This window comes from Podarcis cretensis, assembly GCF_951804945.1.
Source record: "Podarcis cretensis genome assembly, chromosome: 8".
NCBI lineage: Eukaryota > Metazoa > Chordata > Lepidosauria > Squamata > Lacertidae > Podarcis > Podarcis cretensis.
The window spans coordinates 24,861,930-24,884,916 of NC_137177.1; the positions used below are offsets into that span (position 1 = coordinate 24,861,930).

General features: G+C 42.3%; 1 protein-coding gene across 9 annotated transcripts in view; it reads right to left on the minus strand.

Annotated features, from left to right (window-relative positions):
* Nucleotides 1–22,987, minus strand: part of PTPRU (protein tyrosine phosphatase receptor type U) — a 379,961-nt gene that overhangs the window by 177,710 nt on the left and 179,264 nt on the right. For all 9 annotated transcript variants that reach the window (XM_079985896.1, XM_079985895.1, XM_079985889.1 and 6 more), the window contains exons 3-7: nucleotides 7,957–8,228; nucleotides 6,265–6,346; nucleotides 4,925–5,040; nucleotides 2,859–3,033; nucleotides 1,323–1,616 (exon numbers count right to left, since the gene is read on the minus strand). In XM_079985896.1, coding sequence (XP_079842022.1) covers nucleotides 1,323–1,616; nucleotides 2,859–3,033; nucleotides 4,925–5,040; nucleotides 6,265–6,346; nucleotides 7,957–8,228 — 939 coding nt within the window. The remainder of the gene's footprint in view (nucleotides 1–1,322; nucleotides 1,617–2,858; nucleotides 3,034–4,924; nucleotides 5,041–6,264; nucleotides 6,347–7,956; nucleotides 8,229–22,987) is intronic.

Below are 22,987 nucleotides of genomic sequence, written 5' to 3' on the forward strand. Positions count from 1 at the left end.
AAGATATGATGGACTGTACAGACACCCTTTCTCATCCTGACCCTTTTACTCTTCCAGTCTTCTCTCTGCCTGCCCCATCTCTCTTGATGCCATACTCTGGTAGACCTTGGCAAGAAGCATTTCTTTGGCCATTATTTGGAGCAATCCAAATGCAGGTAGCTATGCTGAGTTTAAAGATCTCAGAATTCCAATTTAGTTACAAAGGCAGTTGCCTCATAACAGGTGAAACTTTTTGTTCATCTAGCATATTACTGTCTACTCTGACTGGCAGCAGCCTGCCAAGAGCAGAGCAGAGCAAGTATCTTTACCTATTACCTGACCCTTTTAACTGGAGATGTGGGGGATCAAACTCAGGTGCACTACCACTGAATTACTGTCCCCACTCCCTCAGTCTGAAGGTCCATTGACCATCTTCATTAAATTAAACTATGCAGGTGTTGGCGACATGCCTTGGGCTTTCCAGTGATCACTTGTTAAGTCCACATCACCAAAGCCATTTTGGAAATTTTCCATGGATATGGGCTTTTGGATGGATAACGCTTGACGCTTATGCATAGCATTGCTAGATCAATGTACAAACTGCTTTTGCCTCGAGCCTTTTGCTTTTGCTATGGTCTCAGCCACAAACACCTAAAACAAAGCTGCAATCCTGCCCCTCCTTTTCTTCAGGCTGCATCTGGCTGGCAGCTTTGCAAGTTGCTGATTTTAGCAGCTAAGAGCGCAGGAAGCAGAGCCGCACAGAAAAAAGAAATCAACTAGCAGGCATGAGGTTTGGAATTACAATATTGTGGGCAGGTGAAGGACTGTAGCTCAGCAGTAGAGCATCTACCTTGTATTCAGGAAGTCTCAGGTTCAACCCACAGCATCTTCAGGTAGGATGGAGAACATCCTCTATCTGAAACCCTGGAGAGATGCTGCCAGTCAGATTGGCACTAACCAGGTAGATAAGATGAACCAGTTGTCTGACTCAGTATAAGGCAGCTTCTAATGTGTCTGTGTTTTGAGGGAAGGGCCATAGTTCAGTGACAGAGCATCTGATTTGCATGAGGAAGGTCCAAATTTCAAGCCACAGCATTTCCAGGTAGATCTGGGGAAGGCTCCTGGTCTCTGTTGATTACGCTGCCAGTGAAACAGCAAGTGAAACAGAACAATAGCCCAACTCTGTATGTAGTAGCTTCCTATGTTCTGATCCCATGGGCAAGAATGCATACTACCCTGTAGGGAACTCATCACTGCTCTGTTGTAGAAGATGCATTTGGGGTGGTATGGCAAATGGGTTTCATGGTACAAGGAAGCTCAATGAAAATAATGAAAGCTCCTACCTGCACACTTTGTCCTGCTGATGAGGGGAGGCCCAGGTTTGCCAGTCCCTCCATCCCCTGGCCGGGTAAGCAAGACACTGATCTCATATTCCGTGTCTGGATCCAAATGCCACAACTTGTAGGTCTGCATGTTCACAGCATGAACCTCCGACCACGGCCCAGAGGTCATTCGGTACTCAATTTCCTTCCTTACAATGGGGCCATCTCCGATGATGGAATTGGTGTTGAGCTGGATGATCAGGTACGTCGAACCTGCTCTCAGCAGCTGCGGGGGTGCAATGGGCGTAGGGGGCTCTGTCCAAAAGGAGAGAGAAGTTGTTACTAGAAGAGACCATCACACCAGCTTCAGATGGTTATCAATAAGAAAGTGGCTTACTAGGACTGCCTGTCCCCATATGAACTGACCCGGACACTACAATCATCAAGAGACACTTCTTTGTGTGCCTCCTCCATGAAGGGCTTGGAGGGTGGCAAAGGGAGAACAGGGCCTTTTCTGCGGTGGGTCCTCACTTGTGGAATGCTGTCCCCAGGGAGCTTTTGTTACATATATTTAGGCACCAGACAAAAGCATTCCTCTTCTCCCAGGTCTTTGGATAATTAAACAATCTACGGCCTTTTGAACCAGGGAGATGGGGTATTCTTTCTGTTTGCTACTATGGAATGTGTGTTTGTGTTTTGATATTCTAAACTGCCTCGTGATCCTCAGGTAAAGGGCAGTATAAAAATTTAATTAATAAATAACAATAAAGACAAGGGACCACAACTTTGCACGTGGTAAGAAACAGCAGGAATCGCCTCTGGTGGTTGGAAAGAGGTTCCCAGTGTTCCTTATCTTCTCAAAAGCAGCAATGGAGGTGAAACCTCAAGGTTTGTGTGGTTCTACACTTGAGCCATTGATCCCTGGCCTTCTATGAGTCTGTATCATACTGTACCAGTGGTTGGACAAGATGGCTTTCAAGGTCTCTTCCAATCGAAGATTCTATGCTCCCCATAATGGCTCAGTCTAAGCAGAATCAAGGTGGCATGGAGCTCATTGTATACCTCTTCTGTTGCCCTCTACACGTGCCCCCCCAAACCCTCCAAAAAAAGTTCAGCAATGTCAAAGCAAATGGGTACACTTAAGGTGCCGCAGTGTTCCATCTAAAATAATTGACACTCAGCTGCACCTGTCAAAATAAATGAACAAAGGACATGCGGCAAAGGCAGATTATTTGCTTTCCCTCCCCCTCCTCTAATAGTTTGTGTTCACTGGCTTGCAAAATCCACCCATCACCGAGAGTTTGGGAGGGTTTCTTTGCTACATGTGCATAGCAGCCAAGACTCTGCAGTGTCACGCCTGTCTGTTCCCAGCTTCAAAGCGCTTTTCTCAGAGCTTTGGTTCAGTGACACAAGACATGAGTTGCAGGGCTTGGCAAAACCAGCATCCGCTGCTGAATTGGAGTCAAATCCTCCCCTAGTTCTTTGCTTTCCAGGTCTGTCTTCTACTGGTATAGCCCTAAGCCAAAGTCAACCCTCCTGACACTCACTGCTGCATACCTTTCACAATCAGTTCTGCAAAGTTGGAGACGCCAGAGCCCCTGCCAGACTGGGTAACACAACGGTAAAAGTCCTGGTCTCCGTTGGAAACTTTATCCAGTTGAAAGGAAGCCAGGAATCTCCGGTGGCTGATGTGTTTCACGGAAGCTGCCGGGACAATTGCTCCATTCTGCCTCTGCCATCCAAAAAACAAGAATAAATGGCTTCATCAGGAAGAAGTCATTGGATTCTCTTACGTTCCTTGCGGAGCTAAGATCTCATTGGCTCTCGCACACAGTTCCTTTTACTCCATGTGCCTCCCATGCCTTCCTGTTATGTGCCCAATGCTGTGGCTTCTCTACTTGCCTACAAGGTCACACATGAGAAGTACATCTTAATTTAGGATGCAACAACATTTTCATGGGTGATCACTTTCAGCATGAAAAGGGGAGTTTTAGAGGGTGGTATCAAAGTCTTCTCCAATCTCCCCCTCAAGGTTTTTCATTTTCCCCCTGTTTGTGCAATTTCTCTCATTTCCCCACCCTTTAAAAGAGAGTTATTCTTGGTGGATGCATGTTAACCAGTTGGGGATCATGCAGGGAATATACAGATCTCAACATTGCCAATCAAATTTGTCACAAAGCCAAACCAGAATGGGGGCAATACTTTCTCCTCTCACTCTAAATAGGCTCTTCATTCTCAAACTCCACCAAACTATCACCCAAACAGAGGGATATATTTGCATGTCAAGATCCCGAGGCTACCCACCCCCCTTGATGAATAAGCCACAAGGACACAGTATATTAGGTTAATGGTTATTGGGCAAATTTAGGCCACAACCTTATTGGTTACAGAATGTGAGCTGTATTGGCTTAGGCACTGGAATTGACCCGACTATATCTGACTCCTGCCTGCCATGCAGGGAGTCCTGTAAGGCTCAACCACCAATAGGGGGAGCACCGTCGATGCAAACCAACTCAAGCTCCCCCAGTGTTTCCAATGGGGTTGTGGCATGGCCCTAGCCCCTCCTCGGGCTTTGGACAAGATCCACACCCTGGATTCCTTTAATGGAATACCCTTAAGATTAGAGACAGGTGATGGCCACACCTCCCCTCCCCCAAACCAAGTTCTACCAATGCCTAACTGCCACTTGAGCCAAAGGCTCGCCGCCAATACCCTCACATACATGCAACCAATCTTTTACGCCCTCTGTAATATCAGCCAACCAAACATTGTTTCCCCAGTCAGAAAGATGTATGCCATCAACTCCTCCCCACCCAGAAGTGGAGCAGATTTCACACACTCCTTTCACTTCAGTCCTATCACAATCCTAGTCTTTCACAGACCCTCACTTTATGACATATTGTTCATTGCACTAGAATGCTTATTTCTTTGTGGAATGGTACAAGCTAAACATGGAGGCAAAGCGTGTCTGGGTGAGGTAAAAAGAAGCATCTCTCTTCCTCTCAAGCAGATAACATTTCCTGCATGCCTAAAACTGGTTGTTTGGGCTTCGAGAAATTGTTTACCTAACAGCCATCCTTCTGTCCAAGCTGAAAGATGGTCAGCTCACAGATGATAGGAAGAAGTTTGCCATTGAAGAACAACTGGATGGCAAGCCAAATTCTTACCTAACTCTGATTCTCTCCCAGGATTAATGGGCACATGCTATAGGTAAAGGGACCCCTGACCATTAGGTCCAGTCGTGACCGACTCTGGGGTTGCGGCGCTCATCTCGCTTTATTGGCCAAGGGAGCCGGTATACAGCTTCCAGGTCATGTGGCCAGCATGACTAAGCCGCTTCTGGCGAACCAGAGCAGCACACGGAAATGCCGTTTACCTTCCCGCCGGAGCGGTACCTATTTATCTACTTGCACTTTGACGTGCTTTCGAACTGCTAGGTTGGCAGGAGCTGGAACCGAGCACCGGGGGCTCACCCCGCCGCGGGGATTCGAACCGCCAACCTTCTGATCAGCAAGTCCTAGGCTCTGTGGTTTTATCAACCATACGGCACCAGGAACTAACAGGACAGAGAAATCCCAGGTTGTTCTTGGGCAGTAATCTTGGTAACCTCCAACCCCACTTACCTGCATAAGGAACCTCTCTGCTTCAGAAGCCTTGCCGGAAGCAACACACTGGAAGGTGGCGTTCTGACCGGCATTCACCTCCACATCACCCAGGCGGGAAAAATGAGGTGCTTTAGCTGCCAAAATATGCAATGAGAAATAAACCCATAGAAATCCCTGGAACTGAATGTCCTTCTCCCTTCCTCCCCTCCCCTCCTCTCATATACACATTATATAGCTGCATGCTATGCAGAAGGTCCCAAGTTGAACCCACAGAATTACAAAGCAGCACTGGGGGGAGACTAAATGGAACAATAACGTGACTCAGTATAAGCCGCCTTCCTATGTTCCTTAGATCCAGCTGCAGTCCAGTCAGCTACAGTGCATGGAATTTGGAGAGGATCCTATCTTGCCCTTCAGCTCAGGCAGCAAAATGTCTTGAGGTGGGCCTTCTCAGTCTTCCTCTGTAATATAGGCATAGCTATCCTGGCCAAATTTACAGGGCTGTGGTGAGGAATGTGGAGAGCACTGGTAGAGCTGAGATAAAATTGCCTCACCAAATGATATATTATGTCGGAAATAAGGATGGGGCTCTGTTAGAGGCATTGGCTGGTTTCACAGTTTCCCCCATGCTGCGATTTCTGCATAACACACACACACACACTATATTGCCAGGTCAGAAATTATGAAACCAACATCACAATATGGACTTCAAAGCAGTTTTGGATGGTATATCAACCAGCCCTAACACACATCATGATTTGTGGTATATTGCCAGGTCAAAAATTATGAAACTGATATCACTATATGGACTTCAAACCAGTTTTGGGCAATATATTGATATATCACCCAGACCTAGCCCCAATTTTGAGCCAAAGTTCACATGTTTATCCCTAAGACAGAAAATATAAAGCACTTACAAAAAAGCATGATGGAATTATCCAAGGTTGTATCCAGCTTTAGTCCTACTCAGCATAGACCGCTGAAATGGATGGACATGACTAACTGAATGTCAGTGGGTCTATTCTGAGAAGCACTTAGCCGGAGAAAACCATGAGTGTTATAATTTCGTTCCAACTGTTTAGCCCTGAGATAATATAATATAAAGCGCTTCAAGTACTTATGAAGGCATTACAGAAGAAACAGCAAGAATTACTATCACGTGGAATTCTATTTGGTTTTGAAATAGAAATTCAGGCAAGAGGAGAGGGAAAAGGAGGAGCAACACATAAGAATACAAAAGGACTCAATGTGAGAAAGAAAGGAAAGAAAGGAGTAGCTCACAAACTACCCAGAGAGTTTGGATGTATAAATTAAGCAGATGAATCCTATCTCCAGGCCTAGGCTATAGCAATACTTACAGCAGGGATAGTTCAAGAGCAGGATGTCATCCAATCCTAGGTATCCTCTGTGTTCACTGGAGACCACTGCCTCAAACAGGACCTGAGAAGGAATCAGGTACATATAGATAAACCTTGTCAGGAATACTGGAAGCTGCTTTATTCTGAGCCAGACCATAAGTCCATCAGTACTGTCTACACTGACTGGCAATGGTTCTCCATTGTCTAAGACAAGGTTCTCTTCCAGACCTACCTGAAAATGCCAGGAATTGAACCTGCAAAGTAGATATTCTACCACTGAGCCACAGTCCGTCCCAGAGAATTCTAATAGAGTAGGACTGGGAAACCTAGGGCCCTCTGGGGACTGTTGTACTCCAATTTCCATCGGCTCCAGTTCAGCATGACCAATCATCAGTAATGATGGGAGATGCAATCTGGAAACAACTGGTGGACCATACATTCTGCACTCTTCATGGAAATGCTATATCCCTGGGACAGCAAAATCCAATATATGTCTGCTTCCACTGAATTCAGCATGGCTTACTTCCATGGAGGTGGAAATAGGGTTGATTGTAATTTTATTTTTTAAGTTAAAACAGAACATTTCAAAACTCCACAAGCATCATCTCTGGGTTTGTATCAAGCAATCTATTTTACTACTACTACTACTACTACTAATAATAATAATAATAATAATACGGTGTTACCTCGGGTTACAAACACTTCAGGTTACAGACTCTACTAACCCGGAAGTAGTACCTTGGATTAAGAACTTTACTTCAGGATGAGAACAGAAATCACATGGCAGTGGCACGGTGGCAGCGGGAGGCCCCATTAGCTAAAGTGGTACCTCAGGTTAAGAACGATTTCAAGTTAAGAACGGACCTCTGGAACGAATTAAGTTCATAACCAGAAGTAACACTGTAATAATACCATTTTATCCCATGCTTCCTCCAAGGAACTTGAGCTATCATCCATTATTTAATTGATTGATTGATTGATTGATTGATTTGTCTATCTATAACCTACTTAGTCCATATCTAAAGTCCACAGGTTAAAATCAATTAAAGGTCACCATAGAATTAATACACACCAGTAAAAAGAAAAAAGTAAAAAACAACAACAACCCTGGAATAACAATTGGAACAGAACAATTGGAATAAAAAATTCCTTATCATAGCAGCAAAAACCTGCAGCAGATTACCATATCCAGCAGCAAAATATCAGGTTAAAAATCTAAAAGCAGAGCAAAAGCCAACCGAAGGCTTTCTGAAAGGTCTGTGGCCAATCGCCTGAAGGAAGGACAGGAAACTTGTGACCCTCATCATCCCTGACCAATGACTATGCTGACTTGGGATGATGGGAGGTGGCATTCTGCAACATCTGAAGGACCACTATCTCCCCATTCCTGGTCTAAAGGAATAAAATGTTGGGGGCCTATGAGGATCCTTTTGGGGAAGGATATTCTACACAGTCCACAAAGAAAAGCAGAAAGCTGTTTTACATATGTTAAAACACTGTAAATCACTTCAGGGTGTCTCACTGGAAGAGATTCATACATTCAATAAATAAATGATGGCGGTGGCGATCAAGTACAATTTTTAAAAGATTAATTACAGAGTGCATGATTTGTTTTGTTCTTAGCCTCCTTGTGCCTGCGTAGCAGAGAAATCCAAACCCAAGCTTTCTCCTGAAAAGTATTTCTCCACTCACCTGGTACTCATTGGGCCAAAACATGCTGACAGATAGTTCCACTTGGTGCCACTGCCGCCCATGGGAGCCAGAGACATTCCACACCACACTGCCCAGTGGACCTCCATTCACCTTCACGTAGACGTTCAGGGTCCCTGGGCTGTGGCCGTCCCGGCTGTACATGAAGTAGCTGAACTGAAGGCAGTGGGTGTCGTTCTCACTGAGCGTCTGGAAGAGGATGTGAGCTTTCTGACCCTGAGCATGTTGAGAGGAGTTGACCATCAGGTAGGACCCTGCAACAAAAAGAGAGGAGACTATTGAGCATTCCTTCAGCAGCGCATGCATCAGAGACTAGGTTTGTGATAACAAGTGGTTCATGTGGGTTCCCCATCACTTTGCCTGCTTGCCCCACTTCAAACACCACCCGGTACGTTGCCCATCTGATAAACACCATTGCCTTGTCTCATGAGTCAAGGCTAGTTTTTTACAGGATTAGGGTTGGAGGAGAAATTTGAATCTGTTTAAGTTTCAGTGAGAAACTACTTAATTCTCACTTCTCGAACCGATTCACAAACCAAAACGTTATCCTAAGAAATGCGTGTTCCTCCAAATTTTGGGATGCAGCCAAACAACATGAACAAAAATGCACATATTAAGTGGGAAGTCTGCATCGAAATGCATTACATTTGTGGAAAATAACATACAAAAATGCATTATATTTGAGGGAAATTGCTTGCAAAAATGTCTATATTTGTCAAAACAACATCTGGAGGGCCAGAGGTTCCCTACCCCTCATTTATAAAACTTAGAAGACATTGGTCCATTTTTTTTACCTGAGGAACACCAAGACAACAGCAAAAAAATATCTAGGCTGAGATCAGTTAGTGAAGCCAGGGCACAGAATACTTAAGCAGAAATAACAATCACAAAGACAGCACCTTGGAGCATGTGCAGAGGATTTTTCTCCAACCACTAAGCTACCACAGAGTCGCCCCCCCCCCCCCCACACACACACAGAGAGAGAGAGAGAGAGAGAGAGAGAGAGAGAGAGAGAGAGCGCAGACAGCACAGATCAGAGCCTCAACAGCTCTTCTCTCTTTTTGGAAATGAAGCACTAGTCCCACTTCTGCTGCAAGTAAATTACAACCAGAGAACAACTCCCAGAGTTCCCTGTAAAGGGGGCTTTTTAAACCACTCTGCAAATTGCAGCTGTGCAAGGGGAATAAGGGTCTCCAAAAAAACTCTCAGCACTGTTATTAAACTACAGTTCCCAGGATTCTGTGTGGGAAACCAATACTGTTTGAAGTAGTATAATAGTGGTTTAAATGTACAGTGCGAATGTGACTTCAGTCTATTGAGTCCTTAGAAATCTGCAACTGCACAGCAGTTGAAGCCTGACTGACAGGAAGGGGTGGCTTACAGGAAGATGAAGGCAATGGAAGAAGGTAATTTTGGAATCCATAACAGATGGCTCCCCCCCCCCTTTTTGTGGCAAAGCCATTATTAACAACACCATTATCCTAAATCTGTATTATCAATCACAAAGGGGCCAGAAATTGTCATGCAAAATCACCATAAAAGGGGAAAAAACTAGTATAAAAACAACCAATAAAACAGATGTAAAGCAAAGCAAGTTGGTGATAGATGCTATCATATGAACAAATTGGGTCTCCTTTTTATGTTCTGAAAATGATTTTGAGTATAAGCACTTATAAATGCATCCTATTAATATCAGTCTCTCCCTTACAGCCCAAAATTGAAAGATTAGGTGTTTATGAAATTATAGCAATGTCTTTTATGGCAGCTATAATTTAATTTGTATCTTTTGCACAAAGGGCTCAAACATCCAGCCCATCTGGATTTTTGGAGGCCTCCATGCAGATCTCTCTCTCCCCCCCCCCTCTCCCTCTCTCTCACACACACACATATACACACAGAGAGAGAGTCCCACCTTATCAATATTATTGCCACTTGAATCGTAGCCAAATAGACCATGATAACTATTTACAACTTGCCTGGAAACTCACTAGTTTCTTCCCTTCAGCTTTTATTGCCTTGACACTCCTATCTCCACCTGGATTTAAGCCATTTAATTTCGAGTTCCGCCTCTTCGAATCATTTAACACATAGCTGCTTCTGACTTTAAGCAGTGCTCAGCAGGCTGTTAGGCAGTTCAGAGGCCATTAGCATAACAAATGCCATCTCATCTCTGAAGCTCAGCTTGGGGGAGAGCCGGGGACAGGGATTCAGCTTCTCCCATCACACTATTCAAGTATCTGCAGAGGGTCCCCCCCCCCATTCCACTCTTCCTTGCACTCTGGGACCTCCACGGCATACCCTCCAATGTTTTTGTCCCCAAAACTGGGACATCAGAAGGGTTGCACCAAAGCATCTTCCAGTCTGTCACTCTGGCATGAGTCAAAAGGGATTGGAAGGTGCTCTGGAGCAACCCTGCTGACTCGCACCAGAGTGAGCATATTTTGGCCTGGCTCTCTGGTGCAAGGACTCACGCCAGAGTGCCAGGCCAAAAAAGGGACATTCCTTGATGCAAACTGAAGCCAGGATGGGCTTCTGTGATTCAAGGATGTCCCACTTAAAACAGGACAGTTGTTGAGATGGAAGGAAGAAACAACCCTGACCAGAAAAGAATGGTAAATCAAGTTGAAGGACTATGCCGAAATGGCAAAAATAACTGTGAAGCTCAGGAATCGATAAGACAAGAATTTTTTTAAAAAAAAGAATGGGAAATGTTTATAATGCATATACAAAATCATTGTAAGCAAGTCAAAACATTAGCAGAATTTTAAACACACTTGTAATGTAACAGAATGTATAGATAATCTGGGAAGATGAAAAATTGGAGAAGTATTGATATGCAGTTGAAAATAGAATCAATAGGACCCATGGAAGGGATGGTGGGGGGGGAGATCAGGAAATTCAGAGTAATCTTGAGAATTAGATTTGGAATTGTGTTGTTGTTGTATGTTTATATTTTGGAAAATCAAATAAAAATGTATTTCTAAATAAATAAATAAATGTTGTGGGGTATGCCTTGCCTATCAGAGGGCCTGTGGCACACACCCCTCAACAGTCCAGGACATTCCCAACAGGGGGTGGGGGCTGTGCTCTCATGCAGGTCACATGACTCACACAAGAGCATAGCCTGGAAGACATGCATCCTGTTTTTGCGCTGGGACATGTTGGAGGGTTTGGTGGCACCATTCACATAATGAAAACGACTGCAGAGATATCTACCTTTTCAAAAGTAGGGAGGTCCACAGTACTTAGCTGATGGGGAACCACTGCTCTAAATTATTCCCCCATCACTGGATGGGGAATAAATTGATATATATATATATATACACACACACACACACACACACACACACAATTACATGTATATGTAATTGTAACCTGAATACAACACACCAAATGTGTCCTGTGGATTAAAAAATCACATGTGACTATCTCAGAAATGGAAGCCATCTTAGGTCCCATCGGCACTACACGGTATCATATCAGTCATGGCTTCCCCCAAAGAAGTCTGGGATGTTTGTTTGTTAAGGGTGCGGGGAGATTTTAGGAGACCCCTAAACAGTCAAACTCCTGGGAATTGTAGCTCTGTGAGGAGGCTAGAGGTCTCCTCTCAGAACTCTTAACAAACTACACTTCCCAGCACAGGGGAAGCCATGACTGTTTAAAGAAGTATGATACTGCTTTGAGTGTTTAGTGCAGATGGGGCCTTTAAAGGCAGCTTACTCAGACACACATGGTCGGAATAACCTGAAAATGCAACAGACAATCAACCAGTGTAAGCCCTGGACTCTGTAAGTTAAGTAAAATGATCCCATTTATATAAATCTAGGAATGCTTTTTGACAGTACCCTTTTAAATTTTAATCGCATTTACTCATTTGATTCATTTAATTTCCATGAAGCCACATGGACGCAGGTTTTTGTTTTGTTTTTTAAAAAATCATTCACTGGACAAATTCCAGTTTCGGCCAAACGAAAACAGAGCAATTAAACCAGTGTGATCAAATGCAGGCCAACGAAGACGTGCTCCGTCCCTGCCTTCTACTGGATGAGGGAAGAATTGCTGGCTATTGTGGCACAAATTCTGCCAGCCAGGCCCCCATCCTTCCAAGATGTTCCCGTTCTAAGCTGGTGGCACAAGAAGTGACATGTCTTGAAGTCTGTTCAGAGTCCAAATGTAGTCCTAAGATAGAATCACAGCTGGGAGGAAAACCTTGCATCATTCTTGAACCAGCGTCTGCTTTCATACTTACCATATTTTTCGCTCTATAAGACGCACCAGACCACAAGACGCACCTAGTTTTTGGAGGAGGAAAACAAGTGAAAGCAGCAATCCCTCTTGCTGTTCTGGCTTCTGGGATAGCTGCGCAGCCTGCATTCGCTCCATAAGACGCACACACATTTCCCCTTACTTTTTAGGAGGGAAAAAGTGAGTCTTATAGAGCAAAAAATACGGTATTTTCTGTTGAGCCGGGTTCATGCTGTGCCACTCATCCTGGCAATTTCATCAGCTTTTCTCTCTTCCGAGGGCTGATGGGGGTGGGGAGGGTAGCAGAAGCCAGCACAGAAAAGCCCAGAAGGCGAGGGAAATAGCGGGAACAGAGATGAGAGGAAGAGGGTGGATTTTTTTGTTTTGCCCATTTCCCAACTCAGTGCATTGAATCCAAAGCCCAAGGGAAGATGTTCTTTAATTCATGGCAGAGAGAGAGAGAGAGAGAGAGAAGCAGATGAGGGGAAAACAGTCAAGGAACGACCTGCTGGATTTTGGTAAAAACATAGAGATGTAGGAAGCTGCATTATATTTACTGAGTCATATCATTAGTCTATCTAACTCAGTCGTGTCTTAACTGAGAGGCAGAAATTCTCCAGGGTTTTGTGCACAGGACATTCCAAGCCCTAGCTGGAGCTGCTGCAGCCCTGCTCCCACCTTGCATTTCTTTAATTTATTTACACCTCATATTGGGGGCTTGTCGGGATCAGAGACTATCCAAAGCACGTGTGGAAACAACTGTCCTTTTCCGAAGGCTGGGAGAGAAGAGGCAAAAGGAGTTTCCCAAGAGAGGGAGTTTCCAGATCCTATGCACCACCACCAAGCAGGCCCTGTCCCATGTACACACCAGGTGAACTTCAGGTGGTAGTGAAATGGGCAACCAGCAGAATGTACAAGCAAACAATGCACAAGTAACAGTCAATAGGTATGCATCTGCCAGTACTTGGTGATCCCCACTCCAGCGGCAAAAACAGGAATATCATCACTCATGATTTCCCTTGATCTCGCTCCCTGTACCTCCTGTTTTAATTGCTGCTGCTTCACTTTAACATTTAATTGTTAATTATTTCATTGTATTTTGAATGCCGTTAGCTCCCTTGAGCACTACTTTGGTAAGTGGAAAGGTGGTATATAAAATAAGTAAGAGAAGAAGAAGAAGAAGAAGAAGAAGAAGAAGAAGAAGAAGAAGAGTTTGGATTTGATACCCCGCTTTATCACTACTTGAAGGAGTCTCAAAGCGGCTAACATTCCTCTTTCCCTTCCTCCCTCACAACAAACACTCTGTGAGGTGAGTGGGGCTGAGAGACTTCAGAGAAGTGTGACTGGCCCAAGATCACCCAGCAGCTGCATGTGGAGGAGCGGAGACGCGAACCTGGTTCACCAGATTATGAGTCCACCGCTCTTAACTACTACACCACACTGAAAGATTTAGTCACAATGGCTATACGCTTCCTCCAAGATGAGAGACAGCAAACCATTGAATTCCTGTTGCTGGGGAACAACAGCAAAATAGGGTGGTTGTCAGGGGCGGCCCACCCCATTTTGCCAGCTGAGGAGAAACGAGAAGGGGCTGCCACTCACCTGACCCTGCTGCAAGCCTTGGTTACTGAGGTTGTGCAGCAGCACAACTCTGGTGGCAGCAGGGCTGGGCAGGGCACCACTCTGCAATATTCCACCATCCGAGGTGGCTGCTTCAGCCCATGGACTGGGCAGCCCTGATTATTGCCCTCACATCCTGCTTTGGCATCTGTTTGGCTGCTGTGAATAATAGGATACTGGACTAGATAGGCCTCTGGTCTTACACATTTATGGGAGTCTGATTCTGGATGGTCCAGCTCCAACTTCAACCCTATATTCATTGGACCATACAGTGGTTCCCACTGCTGAGGAAAAGCTCTTGTCTATTTATTCATCGCCATCTTCCACATTCCCACTCCCCACCAAGCATCACTGCCTCAGAGCCGACATCCCTCTAATATTTTAAAGAGAAAAAGCATTTATTCAGTGGAACTCAGCCACATGCTGACTGATATGTCGATTCCCTTTTCGCCTCCAATTCTTCTCCCCTTGTGTGAAATTATTAATGTGCTAATGAGGTTGGGCCCACTTGGCCCAAGAAATGCTGTTCCCAACAACACCACTTTGAGTTTGCTCCTTCATCTGAACTGCAGCCAAGAGCTGTCTTTAGAAAGCCATCCTTTGCACAGTCCAATCTCCTAGGGCCTCATTTATTAATGACGAATATTTCCTCCTCGCAATGCCAGCCAAGGATGAGACAAAAATTAAACTGCTGCAGGGGACCTCAGAATGATGATATCCTGCCTCAGCCAGTGGAGCGGGGAGAATGAAATTCTCTGGATGGCAGGTACCTTTCAGTTCTCTCAAATCCATAGAGCTTTTTAAAAGAAATACCTTAAGGGTAGGGAGCCTTTGACCCCCTCAGATGTTGCTCAACTACAACTCCCATTAGCCCCAACAAGCATGGCCAATGGCCAGGGATGATGGGAGTTCAGTAGCATCTGCATCTCTGTTTGAATAGTTTTAAAGGTGTCTTCATTTTTTTTTTATTGCTTAACCACTTGTTGTTTGCCTCCCTGGGCTCCTTTGGGAGGAAGGTTAGGATATAAATTTAATTCACCATCATCTTGTGGAATTCCATCCCTACAGAGGTGTGTCTCACTTCTTCATTATACAGCTTTCAGTTAATACTGAAGACATAACCCTTGCTTTTAATGCTTGAGGTGCGCATTCCTAGAACCCACCTTCTTTCTGCCATTTTAAATTGTTTTAAACTGTTTCCATATTGTGTAATATTGTGTTTCAACCCGCCCTGAGACCTGAGGGTTAAGGGTAGGTAATAAATTGTTGTTGCTGTTAAATATAGGCATCTCCCCACATATGCATCTTAGACTCAGGTGCAACAAGGGGCTGGGAAATAAATAAATAGATTTAAATTGCAAACAGGAGTGAAAAGGATCAGAACAGCCAGAAAAGAGTGGGAAAGCCGCAGACAGTAGCTAAAGCTACAGCTTTAAGTGTTTCAAAGCACTCCAAGTTTTGCCAAGCGAGTGTTCCCTTCCCCATCATGGAGGTGTAATGATTAAGCCGCATGCGGTGTAGCCTAATTATCTTGTAGCTGGAATTTCAGTTGATACAGTTTTTTTCCCTCACTTGACCTCTTTCGGCTTCTACAAGCAATTTCTTTTTTTTTTTTTTTTTATTAATTTTTTAGAAAAGTTTTCTTTTACAAATTTAAATAAGACATTCACATCAACCATCATGTCAAATTCTTTTGGACTTCCCCCCGCTTCCTCCACAATCCTCATGATTTTATATCTATTTCACATTTCCTTTATAATTGTATTGCCAGTTAATTAAACTTTACAACTCTTATCCCTCCCACAATACCCTTTCTCATCACAAAGCCTCTTTAAAACCAACTAGCGTTGTCTGTTCATCACAAATATTTTCCAGGTAAATCGTAAACTTTCTCCAGTCCTGTGTGAACTTGTGATCTTTCTGGTATCTAATTTTTCCTGTCAGTTTGTCTAGTTCCGCAAAATCCATCAATTTCCGTCTCCATTCTTCCAATGTTGGTAATTCTTCTTGTTTCCATTTTTGAGCCATTAAAATTCTTGCCGCAGTCACTGCATATTGAAAAAGTTTATGATCAATTCTATTAATTTCTCTTCCTGTGATTCCTAACAAGAAAGCTTCTGGTTTCTTCACAAATGTATATTTAAACATTCTTTTCAACTCATTATATATCATTTCCCAGAAGCCTTTTACTTTCTTACACTCCCACCACATATGATAAAATGTCCCTTCCCTCTCTTTACACTTCCAACATTTGTTACATGTCTTATACATTTTTGCTAGTTTTACGGGAGTGATATACCATCTGTATACCATTTTCATAATATTTTCCTTTATCGTCATGCATGCAGTGAATTTCATATTTTCATTCCACACCTTCTCCCAATCCGCTAACTGTATATTATAACCAAAGTCCCTGGCCCAGTGTATCATGACTGACTTAACTTCTTCATCCTTTGTTTGCCATTCCAATAACATTTTGTACATTTTTGACAATACCTTATAATCATTATTAATTATTTCCTTCTGAAATCTAGACTCTCCTTCAATATATTTCCTCTCTCTACAATCCTTCTTAAACATATCATTTGTTTGGAAGTAGTGCAACCAATCATATACATATTTTTTAACTTGTTCATATGGCTTCAGTTTCCATTTCCCCCCTTCGTTAATTACAATATCTCCATAAGTCATCCAGTCCTCTCTCATATTTATCTTTTTAACACTCATGACCTCTAGTGGGGATAGCCAATGTGGTACATTTGGTTCCAAAATATTTTGGTACCTGTCCCATATTTCTATAAGGGCACCTCTAAAAATGTGGTTGGCAAAACTTTTATGAGCTTTCTTCTTTCCTGCCCATAAATAGGCATGCCAGCCAAACCTATTATCGAACCCTTCCAAGTCCAGTAACTTATTGTCTTTTAGTGTTATCCACTCCTTTATCCAACAGAGACAAGATGCTTCATAATAAAGTTTCAGGTCCGGCAGGGCGAAGCCACCTCTTTCTTTCGCATCAGTTAATAGTTTAAATTGTATTCGTGGCTTCTTGCCCTGCCAGATATATTTTGAGATCATTCTTTGCCAATCTTTGAAGATCTTTGTCCCCTTAATTATTGGAATCATTTGAAATAGAAACAACATCCTTGGAAGCACACTCATCTTGATTGAAGAAATTCTGCCCCAAAAGGATAACTTCATCCTACTCCACACTTCGAGGTCTCTCTTAATATTGTTCCAAATTGTCGTGTAATTGTTTTGGAATAAATCAATATTTTTTTGGGTTAACCATATTCCTAAATATTTAACCTTCTTCGCCACTTCCATCTCTGTTTCTCTTTGCACTTCTTCAATCGTGCTTTGATCCAAATTCTTCACCATAAGTTTAGTTTTCCTTTTATTTAATACAAATCCGGCCACTCTTCCAAATTGGTCAATTTCTTTTATAACTTCTTTTAAACTATTTGTTGGATCCTCCATCGTAATTACCAGATCATCGGCAAAGGCTTTAACTTTATATTGGTTTTGACCTACTGTTACCCCCTTTATTAGTTCATTTTGTCTGATAGAACTCAATAGGACCTCCAGAACCATGATGAATAACAGTGGTGAGAGAGGGCATCCCTGTCTTGTACCCTTCTTTATTTTCAGTTCCTCTGTAATTACATTATTTACTATCAATTTAGCACTTTGTTCTGAATATATCGCCTTTATACCATTATAAAAATCTTCTCCCACTTCCATCATTTCCAAATTTTTCAGCATAAATTCCCATGAAACATTATCAAACGCTTTCTCTGCATCCACAAACATTAAAACAGCTTGTCTCTCATTGCTGGCAGTCAAATATTCCAAAATGTTTATTATATTTCTTACATTATCCTTCATATGTCTGCCAGGTAAGAAACCTGCTTGATCTTTATGGATATGCTGTAGCAGTATCTTCTTAAATCTTGATGCTAAAATACCCGAAAAAATCTTGTAATCTGTGTTTAGCAGAGATATCGGTCTATAATTTTTCACTTGTGTGAGATCCGAGTCTTGTTTTGGTATGAGTGTTATGAAGGCTTCTTTCCATGTTCCTGGTATGTCCTGTTGTTTCAAGATGTTGTTCATAACTTCTTTAAGTGGTACAATCAAGGAGTCCCTCATTTCTTTGTAATATGTTGCTGTAAATCCATCTGGCCCTGGTGCCTTTCCTTTTTTCATCTGTTTTATAATTTCTACTATCTCCTCATTCTCTATTGGGGCATTCAGTCTGTCTTTCATTTCTGTCGGGATCTTTTGCACCTTTTTTCTTTTCAAAAAGTTCTCTATCTTCTTTGTGTTGTTTTTCTCTCGCTTTGCATATAGATGTTTGTAGAAATCCAAAAATCCTTTTCTGATACCTTTTGGGTTCTCTATTTCCTCGCCATCCACAATAATTCTGTTAATTGTACCTTGCTCTTTCCTTTTTTTTATTTGCCATGCAAGCCATTTTCCGGGTTTGTTTGCGAATTCAAAATTCCTTTGTCTCAGCCTTTTAATGTTCCATTCGACTTCTTTGTTTATAATCATGGCGAATTGTGTCTGCAGAATTTTGATGTTTTGTTTTATCTTGATGTTATTTGGCTTCTTAATTAACTTTTGTTCATTGTCCATTATTTGTTTTAGGATTTCCTTCTTCCCTTTCTCTCTGTTCTTATTTTTGATCGCGTTCTGCTGGATGAAGAATCCCCTCATTACTGCTTTGCTTGCATCCCAAACTGTACTGATCTTTGTACCTTTATTCATATTATCTGCAAAGTACTCCATCAGTTTTTTCCGGGCGTCTTGAATGATTCTTTCATCTTCCAAAAGATAGTCTTTCAATCTCCATCTAAATGTTCTTTCTTCATACATCTTTATCTCCATTTTTATTGGATTATGATCCGAAATTACTCTAGGTTGGATTTCTATTTGTTGAATTCTAGTAGTTAGTTCATTCGAGATCCAGATTTGGTCTATTCTTGACATGGACTGATTTGGTTCTGAATAAAAGGTGAACTCTTTTTCTAATGGGTGTCTAAGTCTCCAGATGTCGATTAAATTGAGGTTTTTCACCAGTGTAAAAAAGGTCTTCGGTAGTTTCCCCTCTTTGCTGTCACTTTTTTCTCTTAATCTGTCCATTTCCGTTGAAACAATTCCATTCATATCTCCCATTATTATGATTTTTTGATCCATATATTCAAACAATCTTTCTTCCAATTTCTTATAAAAATCAGTCTTATTTCCATTAGGTGCATAGATCCCGACAATTATTAATTTTTCGCCCTGCCAGTTGATCTGTATTGCAATTATTCTTCCTTCTTCATCTTTGAAGATCTGTTGAGCTTCTATATTTTTCCTAACATAAAGGACTATGCCTCTCTTCTTTTCTTTGTCTGAGGATATAAATTCGTTGCCCAATCTGTTATTGATCAAAATTTTTTTGTGCTTTTTTGCCACATGTGTTTCTTGTAGACAGATGATATCCAAATTTTTCCTTTTTAAATATTGTTCAATACTATTTCTTTTCTTTTTATCGTTCATCCCATTAATATTCCAATTCCATAATTTCAACGCCATGTCTTCCGATAATTAAAATATACAATTTTATCAAATTTTCTCTTTATGATTCCTCTTTCTCCTCTTCTTCCTCTTCCTCTTCTTCTTCTTCATCCTTCTCCTCCTCCTCTTCATCTGTCTCTCTGTTCTTTTTAGATTTTCCCTTTAGAAATTTCCCTCCCATTGGGTCGGCTCCTCCTACTGCACCTTCTTCCTCGTCCTCTTCTACCATCAATTCTTTATAACGTCTCTGAAACTTGCTTGTCTCTTCAGGGCTTGTCAGTCTGTGTCTCTTGGCTTTGTATATAAAGGAAATCCCCTGAGGGAATTCCCACTTAAATTCAATCTTGTTTTTCTTCAAAATTTGGACCAATGGTTTGTAAGGGTCTCTCCGTTTCAACAATCTAACCGGTATATCTTTGAAAATAATTATGTAACTCCCATCAATATTCAATCGTTTCTCTCTATTTTTTTGGAGTATTAAGTTCCTCATGTCTTTATCTTTAAAGGTGATCAGGCAATCTCCTGTAACTTTCCTTGCCTTGGTTGTCCTTACTCTCATCCTGAATGCGTTTTGAACTCTCTTCTCTACGTCTTCTTTTTGTAATTCCAGCCATTGAGCAATTTCAGTTATTAATTTATCTTTTATATCTTCTCCTTGAACCTCTGGAACTGCCCTCAATCTTAGGTTCACCTCCCGTTGTCTCAATTCATTCATGGAGATTGCATCCCATAACTCCTCCTGTGTTTTAGTCATTTCTGAAATTCCCATTTTCATCTTCTCCTCTTCTTTTTTAACTTCTTTTATCTCCACTTTTGTCTTTTTTAATCCTTCCTCAACCGATTGTGTTCTCTTACTAACTTCTTTAATTTGACCTTTCAACTCTTTTACTGTATCATCAATCTTTTGGTCCATTTTACCTATTTTGTTATCCACCTGTTCGATTCTAGTATTTACATGTTCTAATTTGTCCTCCAAATTCTTTTCACTTTGTCTAATTTCTGCAAACATTTTTAAAATTTCTGATTTGAAATCTGCCTCAGGTTTTGAACCCCTTCTCTCCCCCGGTGTTCCTCCTTCCCCAGCTTTCTTCTGAGACATTTTCTCCCTCTCCTTACTTTCTAAATTCCGTTGGATCTGAACCTTAAATTATACTATGTCCCCCTCCAAACAGTTCTATATCTCAAATATATAAATGACACTTTTTTTCGAAATTCAGATCAAGAAAAAAAAAACAAAAAACAAAAATCATCAGCCCAGCCCCAAGTCTCAATATAATCGAAATAATCAAATACAGTTTCAATTTAAACTCCACAAATTCAAATTGTCTATGAACGTCTTCTTGCCACCAATTTGGCTATTCCATCAATGCTGGTATTTGTTTGGATATGACCCAACTTTAACCAATTTGCTGGAGTTCGAGGGAACCCAAGGAAGGAAGGTATCCGAAACAAAGCAAAAACAATCTTCTGCCACCAATTAGGCTAATCCTTAAAGATGATATAAATGAGAAATCTTCTGCCACCAAATAGGCTAATCCAAATTTATATATATTGGTAATCCCAAAGCCAAGAGGTTTATCAGAAAAAAAGACAAGAAAAAAAACCGAAAAAATCCCGAAGAGAACCAAGCAAGTAAAAAACAAATTGTTATATATCTTCTGACCACTAGGGGCAAAATCTCCAAACCGTATTAAATTGCTCAAAATATTTAATTATTCAATAAAAAGAAGTTGCCGTCCAAAAAAAAAAAAAAAAAAGATAAGTCTTCAAAAGAGTGAGCCGAATTATGTTTAATCCTAAGCGCCAGTCCAGATCAGTTTAAAACAAACCTTCTTTTCTCGGCAAACATCAGACAGTCCTGTATAACTTTAACAATGGAGTCTGGAAATCCCCTTTTGTTGCGCAGTTCTTATTTCACCACCGCACCAAAGTCTAAATTGCAATAAGTCAGTTTCACAAGCCCCCCAAAGGACTTGAACAACTCCGTCTTGTTCCTCTGTCCCCCCTTTTCCTTTAAATCTTCTTTAATAACAGGTAGCTTCCCAAAAAGGGTTCTTTTTGTTCAGTTGAAAGGGGGGAATAAACAGTAGCCGCGAGCGGTAACTTACTTTCACTTTTAAGCGCTTTGTTGTTTCTATGCGTCTAAGCTGATTGCGGACGGAAAGCTGGTCTCGTAGCTTCCAATTTTTCCTCCGGTTACTTTCCTTGGTTTTCAATGATCTTCTTAATATCCAATTAAGTCCGAATTCCTTCCAAATCGAGAATTGAGAGCTCTCCTTGCAAGCTCGGGGCTTCGTTTCTCGGAGGTAGCTATGGCCTCCCTGCAACCCGCTCTCCCCCCCGCCGTTCTCGTCACTCTTAATAAGAGCTACCTGACGGCCGGGAGGTTCGCGTTTCGGCTGCCTGCGGGAACCTGAGTGTCAGGACACCCTCCTGACACTACTTCAGGGGGTCACTGCGCCCTGTGACGCCCCCAATCCTCCGAAAAACTCGGGATTCCCCAGGAGGGAAAATCCCCGCTTGCGCTCGGATCGCTGTCAACCGGAAGTCTCACAAGCAATTTCAGCTAGTGTGCACCTATTAAGGGTACAGAACCCCTATCCTTCTTCGGTTATCCTAATGGGGAATGTGGCACCCATTGGGTTTTCTACTTGTCAGGAATCTAATTAAAGGCATAAAGTCTTCATCAGGATATTTCTCAAAGGGGTGGCCTGGCAAAAGGGAAAAAAATGACCTCGGGGCCTTAATTATCAAATTCCGCTTGCCCAACTGGGTTGTTAAGAGATCACAGGAAAGTGGTTTCACACTCAATTATTCACCCCACGCAAAGGTCATCTGACATTTCCACTGGGCTTATTGTGTGACATAATCCGCCAATATAGGATAGGGTTGGTCAGCCTTTTTTGTCGGCCGAGGGTCATATTTAGCAAGGAGTGGGGAGTCAGGGGCTACATGCCAGTAGGCTATCTCAAAAGCACAGCTAACAGCAGAAATATTGACATCACCGTGCTCTCTTTGGCACCTGCTTAAAACAGTTTCATTAGACAAGCCTGCCCAGACCCATCGACGCAGGCATGTTTGCATCACTTTGACTGTCAGTCTCAATTGTTTTAAAGTGTTTTTAGCTGTTTTCATTAACAGCTTTAATACTTCTTGCAATCCGCTTAGAGGTTTTACTACAATCAAGAGGTATCTATGTTTTGCCATAATAAATAAATGCACCTGGCAGAAAACAACATGCCTCACAATATTTGGCCACCTCACACAGAAATATGATCTCCTGCAGCACTGAGCATGGCTTTATGGAAGAGGATTTTGACCACCTCCATGTGCCAAGGCTAGGAACCAGCCTTTTCTTAATGGAAAAGTGCGCAATAAGATTGTCATGAGGAGGACATAGAAAATGGCCCCCTTCATGGATCACTGCCTTGCCGTGGCGAAGGGGCTTGAAGAACTCAGAGAAGCTATGAACTATGCCGAGCAGGGCACCCAAGATGAACAGGTCATAGTGGAGAGTTTTGACCAAACGTGATCCAGCTGGAGGAGGAACTGGCAAGCCACTCCAGTATCCCTGCCAAGAAAA